The following is a 17,465-nucleotide window of genomic DNA, read 5'->3' on the forward strand; positions in this document are numbered from 1 at the left end:
TTGATTTGGGGGTTGCTTGCGGGGGGGTTCATGTGGGTTCATGCAGTGCTTCCTTGACGTGTTCTCCCAAGAGTGATGGCATTGCAGGAGGAGCCGTCGTCCTGCGGCAGTGGGATGGGGAATTTGCCTTTGATCTATTGCCTCTGCCTCGCCTTGAGATGTAAGAGAAGCTGCAAGGTGGGTAAGGAGAGGAATTCATAGTGGGTTACTCCAGGCTTTTCAGTGGAAGTTCAAACCACAAGAAAGTAAAAGGCACCTGATGCACAAGTGCAGATCTGTTGGTAGGTAGAGTGTGGGATCTTGGTGGTTTTCAGGCTCTTTCAGTGGTGTTGCTACATGGGAAGCCCATTTCAGCCCTGCCAGTACTATTCTCGGTGATATTTTTCTGCTGTTTCCACTGTCAACAGCTCTAGTTGCTCATTCCTTTCACATAGTAGGAGGTAACTTGGGACCACTCATTTCCACTGCTGTTTTTCGCTAGGATAGAGCTACTTGGCATTGGTTCCTAAGGCTCATGCTGCACTGGATGATGTTGGGTGTATGAGAAAATAGCAAATAAAATAGCAGAGCTTAATTCTGTTTTTTTTCTCAATATATCTTTTGAGTCAGCTCAAAAGATACTAATCCTCATTGCCATTAAATGTACTGAAGAATACATGGGCTTACGTAGCTCAGCACTGATGGCCAAGGAGGGCAGTAGGAGAGCAGACCCCAGCTCTGCAAGCTCCTCAATACTTTGTCAGTCCCATTTCTGCTGTGCCCCGAGTCTGATGAGTTTATGCTGACCCTTGAGACCAAGAATACACTGCACATCGTAGATTTTTAGGGTAAACTCCTAACCCAGCTGGGTTTCATACCCTATGATGGGTTCTCTCTGATCTGTACAACTGCTTGTGCATCAGTCTTGAAACTGCAAAATTAAAGTATATTTAGGGGAATCCTCAAAGGCTCCTGTCTTTCCTTTTTTGTTGATTTTTTTTTTTAAGAATTATTATTCTCGTGGTACTTTTGTCACTTGAAAAGATTCTCTTCCAGGTCCAAATTCATGCATTGTCCTCTGCAGTTACATCAGTATGGAACTGAACTTCTGAATCCTTCAATATCTAACTGCCTGCCCTAAACTGACTGATGAAGAAACCTCTCAACTTCCACAGTAAAAGCAGAACCCAGTAATTCTAGATGTTAGGAATATTCTCCTGATTTCAAGCCTGATTTTATTTACAAACCCAGTCCTTCTTCTGCTAGTATTGGTCATTAACTACAATAATTGACCCCCATCTCTGGGGTATGTTTATCCTCCTTCAGCCTTTATGCTCAATAAACCAAGTTCCTTCTGCTTCCTACTTGTCTCCATCTAAATTCCTCTCAAGTAGTATGCTCAGATATCTTGCAGCACTAGATCCTAGGCCTGACCAGGTGCACTTTTCTGTAAAGAAGTTTTCCTCACTCCTCTAGTCCTTTGGCAAAGGAAAAACAGCAGGGACGGAGGAAATGGATGAGGCTGGAGAGCACTGTCATCATAACATGTTTGATGATCTGAGATGCAAGGGGCCTTGCAGGTTCTTCCTGGAGAGAAAAGGGAACTGTTTGGTACATTTAAGGCACCGATTTTAGATTTATTGAGGTATAGAGGGGACATATGAAGAGCTCTGCATTCAAACTGGGCTCCTGCGGGCTAATGTCAGACTGTTTTTGACGTTTTTTCATTCTTAAAACAATGGCTTAATGATCTGAGGCTCTGCCTCATCTTTACATGGCTGATCTCAAGCTTTGCAGTCCCTGGTTTCCACCCACTGAGCAGCTGTGCCAGTGGGTGCCGTGACAGATTGCATGAAATCAAGAAAATTTCCATCCTAGGACTGTCTTTGTTCTGGAAACAGATTATTTTAAGGAGTTGTCTTTGAACTGTCACTCCCACTGTCTGTCAAGCCATGGATGTGCAGCCTGAGATGTGAGAAGGAATTTGCTGGCATGGCACAAGCCCATCATGGCATGGCCATGGAGAGAGGACACAGTGATATGTAAGGACCCCTCTGAGCCTCCTCTTCTCCAGCTCAACAGGCCCCGCTCGCTCGGGCTCTCCTCACACCACAGCTGCTCCAGGCCCTTCCTCAGCCCTGTCGCTCTGCGCTGGCCCCTCTCCAGAAGCTCCACGTCCCTCTTGTCCTGGGGAGCCCAGAGCTGCCCCCAGTGCTCCAGGTTTGGCCTCCCCAGAGCTGAGCAGAGGGGCAGGATCCCCTCCCTGCCCTGCTGCCAACGTCCTCCTGATGCAGCCAGGAGCCCATTGGCCTCCTTGGCCACGAGGGCTCTGCTGCCTCATGGGCAACTTGGTGTCCACCAGGACTCCCAGGTCCCTCTTCATGGAGCTGCTCTCCAGCAGGTCAATCCTTAATCTGTGCCGGTGCCTGGGGTTATTCCTGCCCAGGTGCAGGATTCTACCCTTGTCCTTGTGGAACCTCATGAGGTACCTCTCTGGCCAACTCTCCAGCCTGTCCAGGTCCCTCTCAATGGCAGCACATTATTCTGTGTATATTTTGCAGGCAAGGGAAGAAAGGTAGCGAAAGGTTTGAGCAGCTTGTGGCATCTAGGAATCCAGACCATAAACACCTCACTTCAGCCATCCATTGGCATAGTCTACACAGGCTTTTTCACAGTATCACAGGAAGATAATGGCAAAAATATTTCTCCTTAGCCCTAGGAAATCATGGGACATCTATATAGGCTGGTAATCTTCGTTTCCACATAGCAGCTACTGAGCTGGTGCGGTCCAGATCACTCAGTGTGTTGTTTGTAGTGGTCATGTTGATGACACTCATGGTCTTGCACATTTCTGGGCAGCTCTGGGTGTCCTGAGTTCATCAGTTCTCACAGATTCAAGACAACCACTGGGCTCCTGAACTTACTGGCCCTTGGGAAACTCCTACACTGCCTTCTCAGCACCCACTTCCCTTCAGCCTCTTGTTTTCTGGTAGCTCTTCCTCCATCCCAGCCTACCCATGGAAGCCATCCACACAAACTCGCCCCACTTTACCCCAAAGTGGGGTTGTGAGACCACAAACACGATCTGCATCTGTTCTGCTCCCTGCAGCACCTCTCGCCGGTGATGATTTTGCATTCCTGATGCAGCCCTGCAAATACAAGACGGTTTAAGGACAAGGCTACGGATTCGGTGTCATAATGCAACATGAAACACTGTGAGCTCCGGCAGCAGCAGAAAACGAGTAATCGTTTTATGGATGTGGCCCTTTGGTGCTTCAGGAGACAAGGAAAGACTCCCCTGCACCGCAAAATGAAATATGTTCATGGGGGCTGTAAAAGTTCACGAGGGTTTCACAATTTCCTCTTTACAGCGTCATCATCTTTACTGGGTTTTAATTATCACACTATTTTGCTATTGCGCCAGACACAATAGCAGGAGTGGGAAGTAAAGGAAATTGTTCCTGTTTCTTCCACAGTTGGGTATCAATTCGAGCTCTTCATCTCCTGAGAGCCTTCTGCACTCCGACATCCTCTCGATTAAGGTAACTTTTCTGTTTAACAAAAATACACATACATATATAGATGCTTATGTATTTATACATACATATTTAAGCCCCCAGGGAAATCGTGGAGTGGATCCCCTCCTAAATTTCCACATATGTGATGAATGCAGCCGTTCAGAGACAGCCCTGCCTGCAAACTTCTGCAGAGAAGTTCGCTCCATTCCACCCAGCCTCTCCTTTTGCCTTTTATTGGCTGCACTTTTATTTTATTGGCACAAGTCATAATTGCAATTTTCATTTTCAGTGTGGCACATGGCAATGAAGGGGAGGGAACTCGGGGTGCAGGGGAGAATTGCCAAGAGGAAATTACCATCCCAGGAATGTTGATCTTATTGCTTTTGGATAAAGAGGGAGGTTTTCGTGCAGGGAAGTCATTTAGGGAGTGGGGACATGGAGAAGTCATGGGAATGGCCAGTGGCTATTTGGCCACCGATCCTCACTCTGGGGGTCACTGCCCAGAATGGGAACATAAAATAACAGTCAAGCTCAGTCCATCTCTGCAGACCTCGAGCACGAAACTGTGCTCTAATTTCAGGAAGTAATTCAGGAATTAATTAGCCGAGGCCTGGAGTTGCCCTAACGCTCATTAGGTGCCCGGTGACCCACCACATTTCTATCACAGAAGTGATCTGAGCCTCAGGCAGGGCTGGTCCTTCCTGAAGGATGGAAGGACCATCCTTCCATCCCCATGTGAAGGGATGGTCCTTCCTGAAGAGCTTGAGCTCCACATGGGCCTGATGGACGATGAACTGGGAAGGGAGCTGGATGCAGGGAAGGCAAATATGGGGCTCCAGGCCATGCAGCAGCCTCTCGGTCCCCCGAGGACCAGCGCTGCTCTCATTGCAGTGCAAAACCATCCTGTCAACCCAAGCCAAAGCCAGCTGTGCCCTGCACTTCAGGCTTTACCTTTTTTTTGCATCAAATGGAGAAGCGTGCTCAGAAATGATGCATTTTATTTTATTTTCTGTTCCTTCCTTTGCTGATTAGATCTAACAGCTCAGCCAGGAAGGAAAAAAAGAAAACAGAACTGAGGTAGCCGTGGCCAGCATATAATGATTAAATTTGCTTTTGGGTGACCTACATGAAATTCATCAGGAGCGATTTATGGGGAAGTTCATTGCATCCGTGTTCATTATTTAGTCTGTTAGGCTTAGGCACCGTGGCAATCAGGGGAGAAAATTGGACTGTTAGGGCCTTGGACTTCAGAGTTTGTAATTTCCTCCAGCACGAGTTGCAGCATGAAATGTATTTGGCACGGACAAATCGCTCCCTCCACTGCTGCAGCTCAGCGTGTTCATCCAGACACCGGATTCCCGGCAATTAGGGACATGAAAGCGGTCCTGAGGGAAAGGACACAGGGAAGTGGCCTGAGTCTTGACCCCAGGGCTGAACCCTTTCCAAGGCCTTCCATGAATTTCAAGGTCATTTTATTCCTTGACGTTCCCGCTGAGTTGAGGCAACGCTGCAGATCTGGCTCCTTGCGACGTCCCCCTCCATCCCAGGACCATCACATCCAGGTGATCACAGGCAGTGAGCAGTAGAGGGGCGAAAATCCTAGGAACCTACAAGAAAAGGGAGAGAAATAGCAGAGGGTAATGGCAAAGCAGCTGTTTGTATTAGAAAGTTAGTGTTCTCCTGTTCTTGGAGGGGTCAACGCAAGAGGATCCAGCCCTGCGATGAAATCCCTCACCTATAGCTGTGAGCAAGACAAGGAGCTAAGGAGAGAGGGCAACTCGGGCTTCTCCCAAGGGAATTAATTTGGGGAATCTGGCTGGGCTCCCAGTGGGATGAGCAGCGAAATATTAACTCAGCCATAGGGCTAAGCCAAGTTGGGACTAAACTACCTCCTCTTCCCCATTGCCATGGAAAAGGGAGCTGGCAAATCCTAGCTAAATGTGATTTCAGCTGCGTGCACGCTGGCTCTTTCACAGTCTCTTCCTCCTCAGGAGCAGCTTGGCAGCATTTCTGGTTTCCCCTTTACGCCCCGCATCCAGCTGGGACCTTTTACTGCCTGGTGCTTCCAGGTGAATCACCGGGCGACTCTGCCTGAGGCTTTTGCAGCTGCAAAGTGCTATCAAAGTGCTAGGGCTGCCCATAAATCTGCTTTGCATGTGGCGTGTATTTGGGAGCTGATTGTTTTTATAATTGAATTGTAAATCAGTGTATTTAAGGCCAACATTCACCGTTTTAACACTTCTGAGTATGAAATGCTTCCTCTGTCGATACTGGGAAGGTTTTATTAGGATAATAACGGCTGATTTAGAGCTTCAGTTCTGGATTATTATTTTTTTAATCAATTCAGTGCTACTTGCTCCAGAACGAGAAGAATTTGGGGAAAGGTTCCCACCAAGCCAAGCACTTTTCAAACTGCAGAGACATGAGCTTGACTTGTCTGGGAGTGCATCTCCCATTCTTGGGGCCACATAGGACCCTTTGGCTACCAGGGAACAGCAGATTAATGAGTTGCCTTTCTTTAGCAAAGGTGGAGGGGTCATATCCAACCCGTCTGAATTTCTCCAGCCACTTCCTTGAGATTTAAACTCAAGAAGATCTTTCACCAGCCCTCCATAAAGCAAAGAAGTCCCTCGTGGCTCAGACAGGGTGTTTCTTCCACAGATCTCTCCACTTTTGGAAGCTCAGGCTGTGATAGGAAGGGTCGGGCTGCTGCCAAGTCAATCGCTATCATCACTGTTGGCCAAGTCATTGGTGGGTCCTACTTTTTTGACAGTCCTCAAATGATGCAAAACTGCACATCTCCAATTGAAACACGGGTGCTTGGTGGGACTGACCTCACATGACAGTCCTGGTAAATATTGCTCTGTCTGTGATCCAAAGCTCACCACAAATTACTTGCTTCCTATGAGGGAAGCTACCTTGGTTGTGTTGCGAGTGGCTCTTTCTCTTACCCTGCTTGCCCACCAGCCAGCCAGTCTTGTTCCCCTCATCAAACATCATTCCTACAGTTTTATCTTTTCTTGGTGTATCAAGAAATCCCCCTTCTCACACGAGGAACAAGAACGTGTCAGAGCAGGCTATGAAAAACTGAGACGTTGCTCTTTAATCACCGAGAAGCCCCCGACATTTAGGGGAACTGTAAGAGTTCCTCATCTGCATGATTAGCTCTTTCCCAGCTGATTACAGAAGAAGGACACTCTTTGTACAGCTCCTATTTTTTTTTTAATGATACTTTAAACATGAGTGGATTAACCTGCAAGTGCTGGGCGACCAGAGATAAGCGCTTGGGCCATCCTCCCCGCTTCTTTTAGCAGGTCAAGAGGCCACGTTACTGAAAACACGGAGGTTGCACTTCATTCCATCCATGCCTCCTTATGGCAACAGAAATGCTCCTTGCATTTGCCTCCCTGCAAAATTGCCTCCTTGGATTTTGACCAATGGATTGATCCAGGGAAACTTGGAAAAGAGATGCAGAAGAGCAAGGCTGGTGGGTGAATATATCTCCAAACAGGACAGGAGTCAAACCGTTTATAAATTAGCTGCATGAAAACCTAAACATGGGCACTTCTCTGGAAGCATGTGCATAATTACTGCTAAGGGCTCCCCTAAACACACTCCATCAAAGGCACCGTCACTACAAATCCACAACCTCATGAAGGGTCCATCAGCTTCAAGACATCTCCGTGGAGGTGACTTGTGTCTGCCAGCAATGGTTCAAGGTCTCAGCAAAGGTTGGAATGATCGGAATGATGTTTTGGGGCTGGAAACACTAAATATCACTAGGGAAATGTAGTGCCCACACAGGACTTCTTTGGAGAACCTGGAGCTAAAATCCAACCAGCAGCTGCTGGAGGTCACATAAGGATGAAGAGAAAGCAGAGCGAAGTGCACAAATCCAAGACGATAAAATGGATATAGATCTTCAAAACCCGCCTGGATGCCACTCTGTGCCACGTGCTCTAGGTGTCCCTGCTAGAGCAGGAAGGTTGGACTAGATGATCTCTAGAGGTCCCTTCCAACTTTAACCATTCTGTGATTCTGTGATCAAGACCTGAAACTCATCTTGCCCATGACTGATATTTAGAACAAAACAGACACCACTTTGGAAAGTGCTTTGGGCTCTTTGAGCCTAAAGAAGTGGTCCAGAGCATCCTACCAGTCCTCTCAGCATTAATGATGGTGTCTCATTTTTAAATAGCCCCATTCAGGAATAATCTGTCTCTAGCCCTAAATACCTGAGGCTACTTGCACTCCAATTGCACCCACGGAGAGAGGGGTCTTAAAGAAGTCATTTCATCCCAGAGCACATGAGCAGCCCCGCACTGCTTGCCCAAACAGATGGGGCAGAAGGGGGCACGGAAGGAGGACTGAGGTTTTAATAATCCCCTCTCCTGTCTGAATCATCACGAATCCCAGTGGAAGGGCAGACATTTTCCAGATGGTAGGAAATAAACTCTGGGGGACTTCCACGCAGAGAACTCATTAGCCCTGCTGGCTCTGCTCCAAGCTCCACGGCAGCCCCCATGCGCTGCATTTGGGCCTGCCCTTTTTTTTTCCTATCATCTGTTTCCATGAAGTCTCCAGCTCCTTCTTACATGGAGAAGCTGCCCAGCTAGCTGTTAATTTCATTATGTGTGGCCTTTGCCTCTTGGAGAGCTTGGGGCTTCAGCAAGTGCCTCGCAGCAAATCTACAAATCTACTGCGTGTTAATCTGAGCATCTCGGCTTCCTTCTCCTCCTCTTTCAGCCTGTCGCTCGCCTCATGTTCCCCTGTTGGTGGAGAGCTGGGGGAACAACACGATGTGTGGCTGCAAAGGACACAAAAAACACAGAACCACAGAACGGTTGAGGTTGGAAGGGACCCGCAGGGCTCCCCCAGCGCAGCCCCTGCTCCCGCAGGGACACCCAGAGCACGGGGCACCCGGGCGCATCCCGGCGCGCTGGCAGATCTGCAGAGCAGGAGCCTCCGCAGCCTCCCTGGGCAGCCTGGGCCAGGGCTCAGGCACCCTCCCACCAAACAAGTTCCTCCTCATATGGAGATGAAACTTCCTTTTTCTTTTTTGAATTTATACATATATACACACAGGCAAAGGGATTTAAACCCAGTCAGGTCCAGACAACCACATGCATTGCTGTTGCACCACCTTGGAGCTACCTCTGGGGCTAATCCAGCTCACCTTCAATTAGTGTTGAAAATGCCTGATTTTCTCCCTTGCCTACAGAAACTTGCTCAGATTTGGCAGACTAATATAAAGATGTCCAGTAGTAACTGCAACAAATGCTCAACATGTTAATGTGTGGCTGTGATCAGGTTCATGAGAACATAAATGGATCTGGAAACGCATGGATGACCAGGCCACCATCAGGCTGGATAAATACCCACATCCAGATATCTCTCAGATCCTTTGCATGGGGAATCCCACATGCAGCACCTGGACATCTGCTCCTATGCGGAAGAGGAACCTCTTCTGCTTCTATGCAGAAAAGGTATGTGAAAAAATCCTTTCCTGGTTTAAAATACAGCTTACACAGTGAAGTTTCCTTATGGGTTCATCAGCTTTCTGGGCTGATATCAGTGATGTTGTCCAATTCCACTCATCTGCAAAAGTGCAGTAGAAAACACTGTGTTTTAGAGCAAGGGAATATCCTAAGCTTCATAAAAGCTAGAAAAAAATAAGGCAGCCCAATAGGGAGCAAGTAATTGCTGTCCTCTAGTAGCGCCCACTTAGTTTTGTAGCTCTGGTGACTCAAAAGTTGCTCTGCTAGGTCAGAACAAACCCAAAAGCCTCTCTAATCCACACTGATTTCCGGATAGGATCCATCCTCCCATTTCATTATTTTTCCATCCTTTTTTAAGGATCCTGAGGCCTTGTGTTTGCTCTGCCATTCCCTGAATGCGGTTCCTATGCACAGACCATCTGGAGAAGAGCCTTCCCAGGGCATTCCCTGTGCCCCGTGGGCTCACGGAGGAGAGACACAGGGTGCTTAGTGGAAACGGAGTAAATCTCATTAAGGGTTTTAACATTTACGGCCAGCAAGATAATGAAGGAAGGTAATTTGGGGGAGCTTTATTGCAGTTATTATAATGTTTCCCTGGAGCACAGAGATAAAAGTCAGTGGATGGTGTCCATAAGGACTTTTTATATCTTTTTTCTTTTCTTTTTTTTATTTAATGGCTTGGTTTTGGGGTCAGACAGAGTATTAGCAGACGTCCTGGGAGATCTTCTCCCTCCCTTTTCATTATGGCTGTGCTTTCTCATTTTAGCCTGTTTTGTAGTACAAGAACACAAGGTAGACCATAGATGTACTGGGAACTGGGGAGACATAAAATGAGGGCAAATAAATAAATACATATTCCCAATTTTTATTTTTTTTAAACATGGCACATAATGAATCTGTGGATCTCATTGCCACAGGGCATGACCAGCCCCAAGGGGTGACTGTGCGCAACGCAAGGAATCACGAAACATGTTTGCACAAACTCTTATTTATCTTGAGTGTCTTTGCTGACAGTTTCCGTGAAGAGGGGATTTGGTATCTGTAAGATATTTTGTGGTCCAAAAAGTTTGGTGTCTGTCACATTGTATTCTTATGAGAGTTTTTGTTATTATTTCTTCCTCTGCAACACAGTGTGTCAAGCAGCTAATTTCACCGACATATATATATATGTAGGTAAGGTAATTTTAACACAGGGTCTTTTGTTCTGTTTTAAGGAAACACACTCCTTCTACAGTTTAAGCAATCCCAAATCGTCACCCCCATATGTGGCTGAGTCTTCAAGGGTGAGTGACCAAAGTCACTTTCCAGACCAAAACACTGATAACCAGAACGGGCCAGTAGCCAAAACAGCCACTTGGAAGCCAGCGTACAGCCATGCCATGGGCTGCTTGCACAGCGCTTGTTATGGAGCCGTCGAGCAAAGCCCGTTTGCGTTTGTGGATGGACAGCTCTGCCTTCAACGTTGTTCGTTTGCTCCGTGTCACAGAAATGGCGCCCCCTTCCTTGCGCGGGGAGGACTACAACTCCCGGCATGCTCTGCGGACAAGCTGCGGGGGGGGGTGCAGCCTCCGTGAAAAACTACAACTCCCAGCCTGCACTGCTCCACTAGTCATTTTCCTATTGGCTGGTTGTGCCGGATGGCGCGAAACCTCTCTCCACACAGGGTGGCTCCTCTGCCGTTTCCACGGCGACGGGAGAGCAAACAAGATGGCGGCGGCCTGGCCTGAGGGGTGACAGGGCCCGGGCTCGGCCCTCGCTCCTTGTCGCACAGCCCATGGCCGAGGGCGAGGAGAAGCGGGCAGAGGGCGTCCCCATGGAGCTGTCTCCCCCTGCTCAGGTGCCCCTGAAGCATCCCTCATCCCAGAAGGCCAGCCCGGAGAGGCGTCTGGATGAGGCCAGCCTCCAGCAGACACAGCTCAGCCTGCCTGGTCAAGAGGATGAGGAGGATGAGGAGGATGAGGAAGAGGAGCCTGTGGAGGTTCAGCTCATTGCCCCTCAGCTGTTTGGGGAGGGGGATGTTCATGGGGGAAGGTCCTTTTTCCCTTTCTATGGGTGCAGGGGGCAGAAAGGAGCAGTGATGGGGCACAAGGCAGTGGTTCCTCATTCGCATCCAAAGGAAGAAACCTGAGGCCAAGCCACTGTTTCTCCCTACTCCCCATCTCAGCCCTTAGAGTCCCTTCCGATCCCTGTGGTAGGCAGGGTGCTTCCAGATCTCTCTCCTTGCTGTGTCAAGCCTGGGGATCTGCTGTCATATAAATTGCCAAATTAAACCTGGCCCTGCACATGCCCAGCCCTGGGCCTCAGTGATTCCCTGGGTACAAGTGAATTTGTTCTGCCTGCTCTGCTGGCCTCTGAAGTGCCCAGTGCGACAACATTATTGCCTAATATTTTTATCTAATGGAAATATATCCATAGTCCCCATTTGCTGTAACACGTAGATGTTAAGATCTGGATGATTACATTTGAAAAATTATTTATCTTGGTCCCTAGATTAGAGATCGTTGTGTGACTTCTCCCAGCTCCTAGGAATTTCACAAGCCAGTGGTTTATTTTCTCATTGAACCTACTACGCGCTGGTTCATTAGTGCCATCTGTCAACTAGCCTCTTTGGCAAAGACTTTTCTCTGAAGAGCGGCACTAGCTGCTCATGCTAAAAATAAAAAAATTAAAGGGCCACCAATAACGTGGGTATGGGCATGTGGGGGCACAGCACTGGAGAGGTCTTAGTGGTGCTTTGCTGTGATGTTAACATCCATAATCTATGGGAGGGTCATGGCTCAGTGTCTCTGAGAACAAGTCCTGTTTAAACCACAAGGTCAAACAAAGAAGCAAAAAACGCTGAAAAAAATCTCACCTCAGCCTTTGAGGAAACTTTCTAAATATTCAGAATTAGCACAAGACGTGTTCCTATTTATCTGTGTTGAGGAGTGTATTCATCATTTTTTTCCTGTGGTGTATGGGTGTAGCAGGGTTGTGGAGCACTGAAGGAGTAATTGAGGTCATTTCTTATACTCCATTCTGAGTTACATTCCAAGTTGCGTTTCTCCTAAATCCACCTTTTTGGTATTTTCTAGGATGAGTTTGATGGAGTGTTGGATGAAGACACTGTGGCTGAGGGTCTGCACAAACTGGGACGCTCAGCCCCTGGTATCGACTATGTTTATCTTCATCTGTCCCTTCCAGTAAGTGTAAGCAACATGATTGTAAAATGCTCCTCCTCTGATGATAGATCTCCCCTTTTTGACTGCAATTAATGGATCTGGCAGGAGGAAAAAAAAAAAAAAATGAAAAAGAAATCAGGAAGTAGCTTCTGCCACATTCAGTATCTATTGCATCGAAGGTTGAAATGATCAAGTCTAATTAAAGATAAATTCCTGTAGACTCCTTTTGTATGCAGTCTTATTTTGTGTGTATGCAGTTTTATTTTGTGCATTTCCCTATCTGTAGCTCTTTGTCAGGTTGCATTTTAAATTCTGTTTATGACATTTTCTCCATTTGTGACTGGTCTACAGGCCTGACCTCTCTCTCTATATGTGTTCATCCTGTTCTGGAGCATGAAGAGCTATCATCCATCCGGAGAGAGCTCCAGGCACCTCTTCAGTGTCTCCTGCTACTGTGTGTCTCTTGGAAGAGCAGTCTGAGGTTATCCACCTAGTTATTAAAGTCCCTTTGCTTTATTTTTCCAGGGTCGTAAGCTGAGTGACATTAACATTCTCTCCAAATACGTTCACCTACAGAAGCTGGAACTTTCATATAATAAAATTAATGGTATGTAGTAAATACACTAATAAATTCTTGGGTTGTGAAATCGTTGAAGATGAGAAGTGCAGTGTACCATGCAGCTTTAATATCACAAAGGCTGGTCTGCGTCTTAATGGGGCAAGTACTTCAGGTCTACAGAGTGAGGTGATGGCTACATCTTCTTGAGAATGACACGTGAACTGCTCGTGCATCTGCCCTGGCATATGCTGCTCAGTGGGAATGTGAGGATTATTGTCCAGTTTATTATCAAAAAGTAAAATGCAAACAAGCATGTTAGTGCAAGGTTAATTGAGATTTTAACACGTGCATATGTCAGAACGTTTATAGTTATGCCTGCTATTGTGCTGTTAGTCTTAGGCTTTCATTTGGCAAGGCTTCCCATAGATGGTAAAATGTAAGAAATTGTGTCTGAATTTGGAATAGTCACAAACAGAAACTGGGATAAAACCCATCCTCCATTTCTTTTCTCTCATATCCTTCTCCCCCAATTCATTTACATCATAAAGAATAAGTTTTGGTGGCAACATGTTGCTTTATTTCATTCTTTTTTTTTTCATTTTCATTTTCATTTGAAGTACTGGTATCAAATGAATAACAAAACTATTGTAAGGCAGCATTTCTTTCTGCTCATTTTGCTAACAGGTTGTCTGTGTAGGCTCTGTCTGAACAGAGCAAGGACTTTTCCATAGCAACTGATCATTTTGTCTTCACTAATGTCCTAAATCCTTCTCCAATAATTAATAAATTAGGATAAAAGTATTTTCTCTATCATTTTAGAAGTAGCTAGAATAGAAAATTACACTTTGGCTTATGGACCAATCAGTTTATATAATGGAGATTTAAAGCATAATTCAAATGCTCACTCCTAGAGTTTTAAAAACCCTCTTTTTTTTCTGTTAGAACATGTTAATAGATCCGACTCCTGCATTTTAAATATTTCTTTCTGACTGTGTGATCCAAAATTGATTCTTGATTGCTAGTGGACATTATTTTCACATAGTAATATCTGCATTTACCTATGAATTCTTATACTGTGGCATTTTGCTTTGCTATTAGATCTTTCATGTATCAGTCAGATGCCCTACTTACTGGAACTCAATGCTTCCAACAATGAATTGACTACATATTTTGTATTTAAACCGCCTAAAAATCTCAAGGTAAGTTGCAGAAAATGCATTTTGCTAGGTTTAAGTTCAAGGTGGTTTTCTAAATGAACTTGGAGTTTGTATTTGAATGTGTGCGGTAGCCAAATTTTATGCTTTCTTTCTGCTTTTTCTTTTCTCACTTTATTGATATGTTAACACTTCTTTGGAATGTTTGGATAACTTAGGTTGCACATTTCTATCCTTTTCTTTCTCATTCTGAAACCCAGCATGCCCTGGCAAAGCTGACTGCTCTAGCCAGGGGTAATCTAAGCCAAGTATTTTTTTCTTGCAAAATTAATCAAACCTTTAAAATCCCCACCTTACAAATTGACTGGCAGCCATTGCAATTGTGCAGCATGTATTTAAAATGTAGCCATATGCTATTTTTCCTTTTGCTGCTCTTTTCATATAACTCACTATAGGTTATAAGAAGCAGGAGGTTGTTTCAAAATACTACCTTAATGTATTTCTTTGTCTTCCCCATCATTTTTTTTGTTTTTACACTGCATGTGTGCATAATTGCCAAGGCTGTCCATGAAAATGTTATTGGAAGAAGGTACAGCTTTGAAACTTTCCAAAATTGAACTATTTCTTAAAGAAAAGAGCCTTTCTGCCTTTCGGTTTGTCTCAACCACTATTAGTATTAGTGATCTTACTTCCACAACCTTGATCAGATGTTTAGTGTAACAGCTGTTTAGATTCAGAAGGCATCTGTAAATGGAAAAGACAGAAAGTAACTTTGTCTTTTTTTCTCTCTCTTTAGGAAGTAGATTTTTCATGCAATCAAATACCTAAAATGCAAGATTTATCAGCATACCAGTCACTTACTAAACTCTTACTGGACTGTATCCTTTGTGGAAAGCTGAATGGGAGAAAAGTTGCTTTTTTACTTTTTGAAGAACACTTTGTTTCAAATAGGTGCATGTTTTCTTTGCATTCTTCTTTTATGTCACATTTTTGTGTAAAACCAGCATCAAACAGCTCTAATTTTAATGGTGAAGTTGTTCTTAATAAAACGTGCATGATATTAAAGGTGTTCGTGTATATATGTAAAATAATAGGCTGTTAGAGCCCATCACCACCATCACCCCTCCTTTGCATCCTGTAAAACTACAAGTGACATGTCACACTGGCTTCACATATCCAAGGCAGTAAGTAAATGCAGACCTCTTCATAACCCGTTCCATTGGGATGTGAAGTGTGTTTTAACTCTCTGAGCAGCCAAAAATGGTATTTTTATGTTTGTGGTATTTTTATAAGTTATACACCTCTTGAGATAAATTGCAACAGTAATCCAAATCAAAATGCCAGTATTTTTATATAGAAAAGGTTAATAGGAAATCAGCTTGGAACAGTAAGCTTCTTTAAGTGGCAAAGATGCGTGCTAATCTTATAGCTAATTGTTGAGGTCCTATAGAGGGCCTGCAAACCCATTAAATGACAGTGAAGAAGATCTTTAACAGACATAAGACTTCCTGGAGGATGCTGTTGTGTGCACACATGGAGGGAAGTTGTTGCTGTAGTACCCTGTTTTGAGGAGTAGAAACATTGCTCTGGTTAAAGATGTTAATCTGCTTAAAATGTTTAATGTAATCTGGTTAAAATGTTTATCTGCTCTCAGACAAAGAGAGGAATTGCAAATTTTTTTCTGTCCCTCATGAAATTTCCCTTGTGCTTTTTTAAAAGATCTTCTGTAATTTCACATCCACACGCTGCCTTACTTACAGTTGCTTCCTGAAGGCTTATTTGCCTTTTCTCTTTGCCTCAGAAATGATACCTTGACTCTTTTGCTCTGCAAAAGGAGCAGACAGCAGATTGTTGCAGGATTTTTTTTTCTATCTCTTGTCCTTGACGTAGCCCATTATCAAAGGATATTAATACAATATCTTTGTCATGTAGGAACAGATAATGCTTCTGCAGGGCATCCAGATTACATTGTTCCCACGTTTTACAAGGCGTACAGGTGACACAATTCTTGTCAGAAAATTGTGATGGGGCTCGAGCTCTTTGCAAGTGTAATTTTCAATTGCAAAGCAAAAACCACATGACAGAAAGAAAGGGAAGAAAAGAGCAGAGGTTTGGATTGTGGGTGACTGTGGTTTGAATGCAGCAGCATTTCTTCATTTGCACTGATGTCAGCAAGAGGGGAGAACAACTGGTTCATGCACACAATTGCAATTGGGACCCTCTGAAACTGAGAAAATTGAGTGCAGAATTTAGAAGTGCAGAATTTAGAACAGCAAAGTGGAACTGTTCCTCGCTTGTGTCAAGCTCTCCACACAGGAGACATGGCAGACCAAACAAGCTGTTCTTTATAATCCTAAAAGTATTAACTATTTTAAATAGCATCCAATAGCGGAAATGTTTGGCATGTGTTTGCTCAGTGACAGTAGCTAAGCATTTCTTACCATATTTAATTGAATTATGATGCAGATGGGAAGGTCACTGTAAGTTTTTCTGGCAGGACAAAAAATACACCTGATGGGATTATAAACTAATTTTCAGGGAAGAAACTGCCCAAACCAAACAGGGAAGCAGCTTGGGCAATAATAGCTGACGAAGCATTAGAGTGGCCCATTAAGAGACTAAAATTGATTGTACTAGTTCTTAGTGCTGAGCGATTTGCTGCATCGTATTGATGCTTAAACCTCTTGGCCTCAGAACAGGCTGGTGCTTGTGTTTACTGGCAGCAATTATTATTCTTTTTTTATTTTATTTCACTTATATTGACCCAAATTCTTTGTTCAGCCAAATTTTCCCTCTCCGTTGGAAGAGGAACAGGCCTGTTTTTTGAATGCAGATCAATGAATATCTGTCAAAAAGTGGTGTTTGCAGATGGTTTTGGCTTCTTTCTAAATGTCTGAGACAGCCTAGTGTGAGGTTCTTGGAAAAGTTCTTTCTGTGCTAACCAGCTCATTTCTCATCCTCTCCTGATCCATCTAGGCCTGTGAGTGTAGAGCTTACTAACAGTATACTATTAAGTCCCATATAAGAGTGTAATCAGGCAAAAATTGTGTTAAAGATAATTATATTTGCCCTGGCTAAGCTTGTATTTGGGTTGGGTTTGCAATACCATTCAGAGTGAGAGAAAAATAACTGATAATTTGTCCGCAGCTTAGTAAGTCTAGAAATTTTAGTGAAAACTCAGTTATTCCTGTTGGGAGGTAGAATTCATTCTCTCTAGTCACTTAAAATTGTTTTTTTTCTTGTTCAGGTGCATTTCTCTGTGTGCTATGCGTGTTGTGCTTAAAGGAATTCTGGTGGGATTTATTTTTCCAAATATTTTTCTGTTTTTTAATGTATGCGTTTCCAGTTTGGGCACTTAGGATAGGAGTGGATTTCTTCTTACCTAATTTCAGTCACCAAACAATTCGGTACCCAGGCAAAGTTGTCAAAAGTTTGTTTTCAGCTCAGTGGAGGGAGACAGGTACCCCTGGAGTTCATCCCATCCTCAGTGGTCTGAGACAGGTGGGTTGTCAAAGGAAACGTGCATTTGTTTAAGGAATCTTCATAGTTATGTTAAAGCAGGATTTTTTCCGGAAGAATCCTGCCTATTTTAAGTG

General features: G+C 44.6%; 1 protein-coding gene across 1 annotated transcript in view; it reads left to right on the top strand.

Annotated features, from left to right (window-relative positions):
* Positions 1-8,839: 8,839 nt before the first annotated feature.
* Positions 8,840-17,465, top strand: part of CEP72 (centrosomal protein 72) — a 50,922-nt gene continuing 42,296 nt past the window's right edge. Inside the window, exons 1-7 of the mRNA XM_026046152.1 lie at positions 8,840-8,983; positions 10,210-10,278; positions 10,767-10,973; positions 12,070-12,177; positions 12,682-12,763; positions 13,814-13,914; positions 14,666-14,747. Of these exons, the coding sequence (XP_025901937.1) occupies positions 8,840-8,983; positions 10,210-10,278; positions 10,767-10,973; positions 12,070-12,177; positions 12,682-12,763; positions 13,814-13,914; positions 14,666-14,747 (793 nt within the window). The remainder of the gene's footprint in view (positions 8,984-10,209; positions 10,279-10,766; positions 10,974-12,069; positions 12,178-12,681; positions 12,764-13,813; positions 13,915-14,665; positions 14,748-17,465) is intronic.

The sequence above is a fragment of the Nothoprocta perdicaria genome, unplaced genomic scaffold, assembly GCF_003342845.1.
Source record: "Nothoprocta perdicaria isolate Ctin4 unplaced genomic scaffold, notPer1 scaffold_420, whole genome shotgun sequence".
Taxonomy (NCBI): domain Eukaryota; kingdom Metazoa; phylum Chordata; class Aves; order Tinamiformes; family Tinamidae; genus Nothoprocta; species Nothoprocta perdicaria.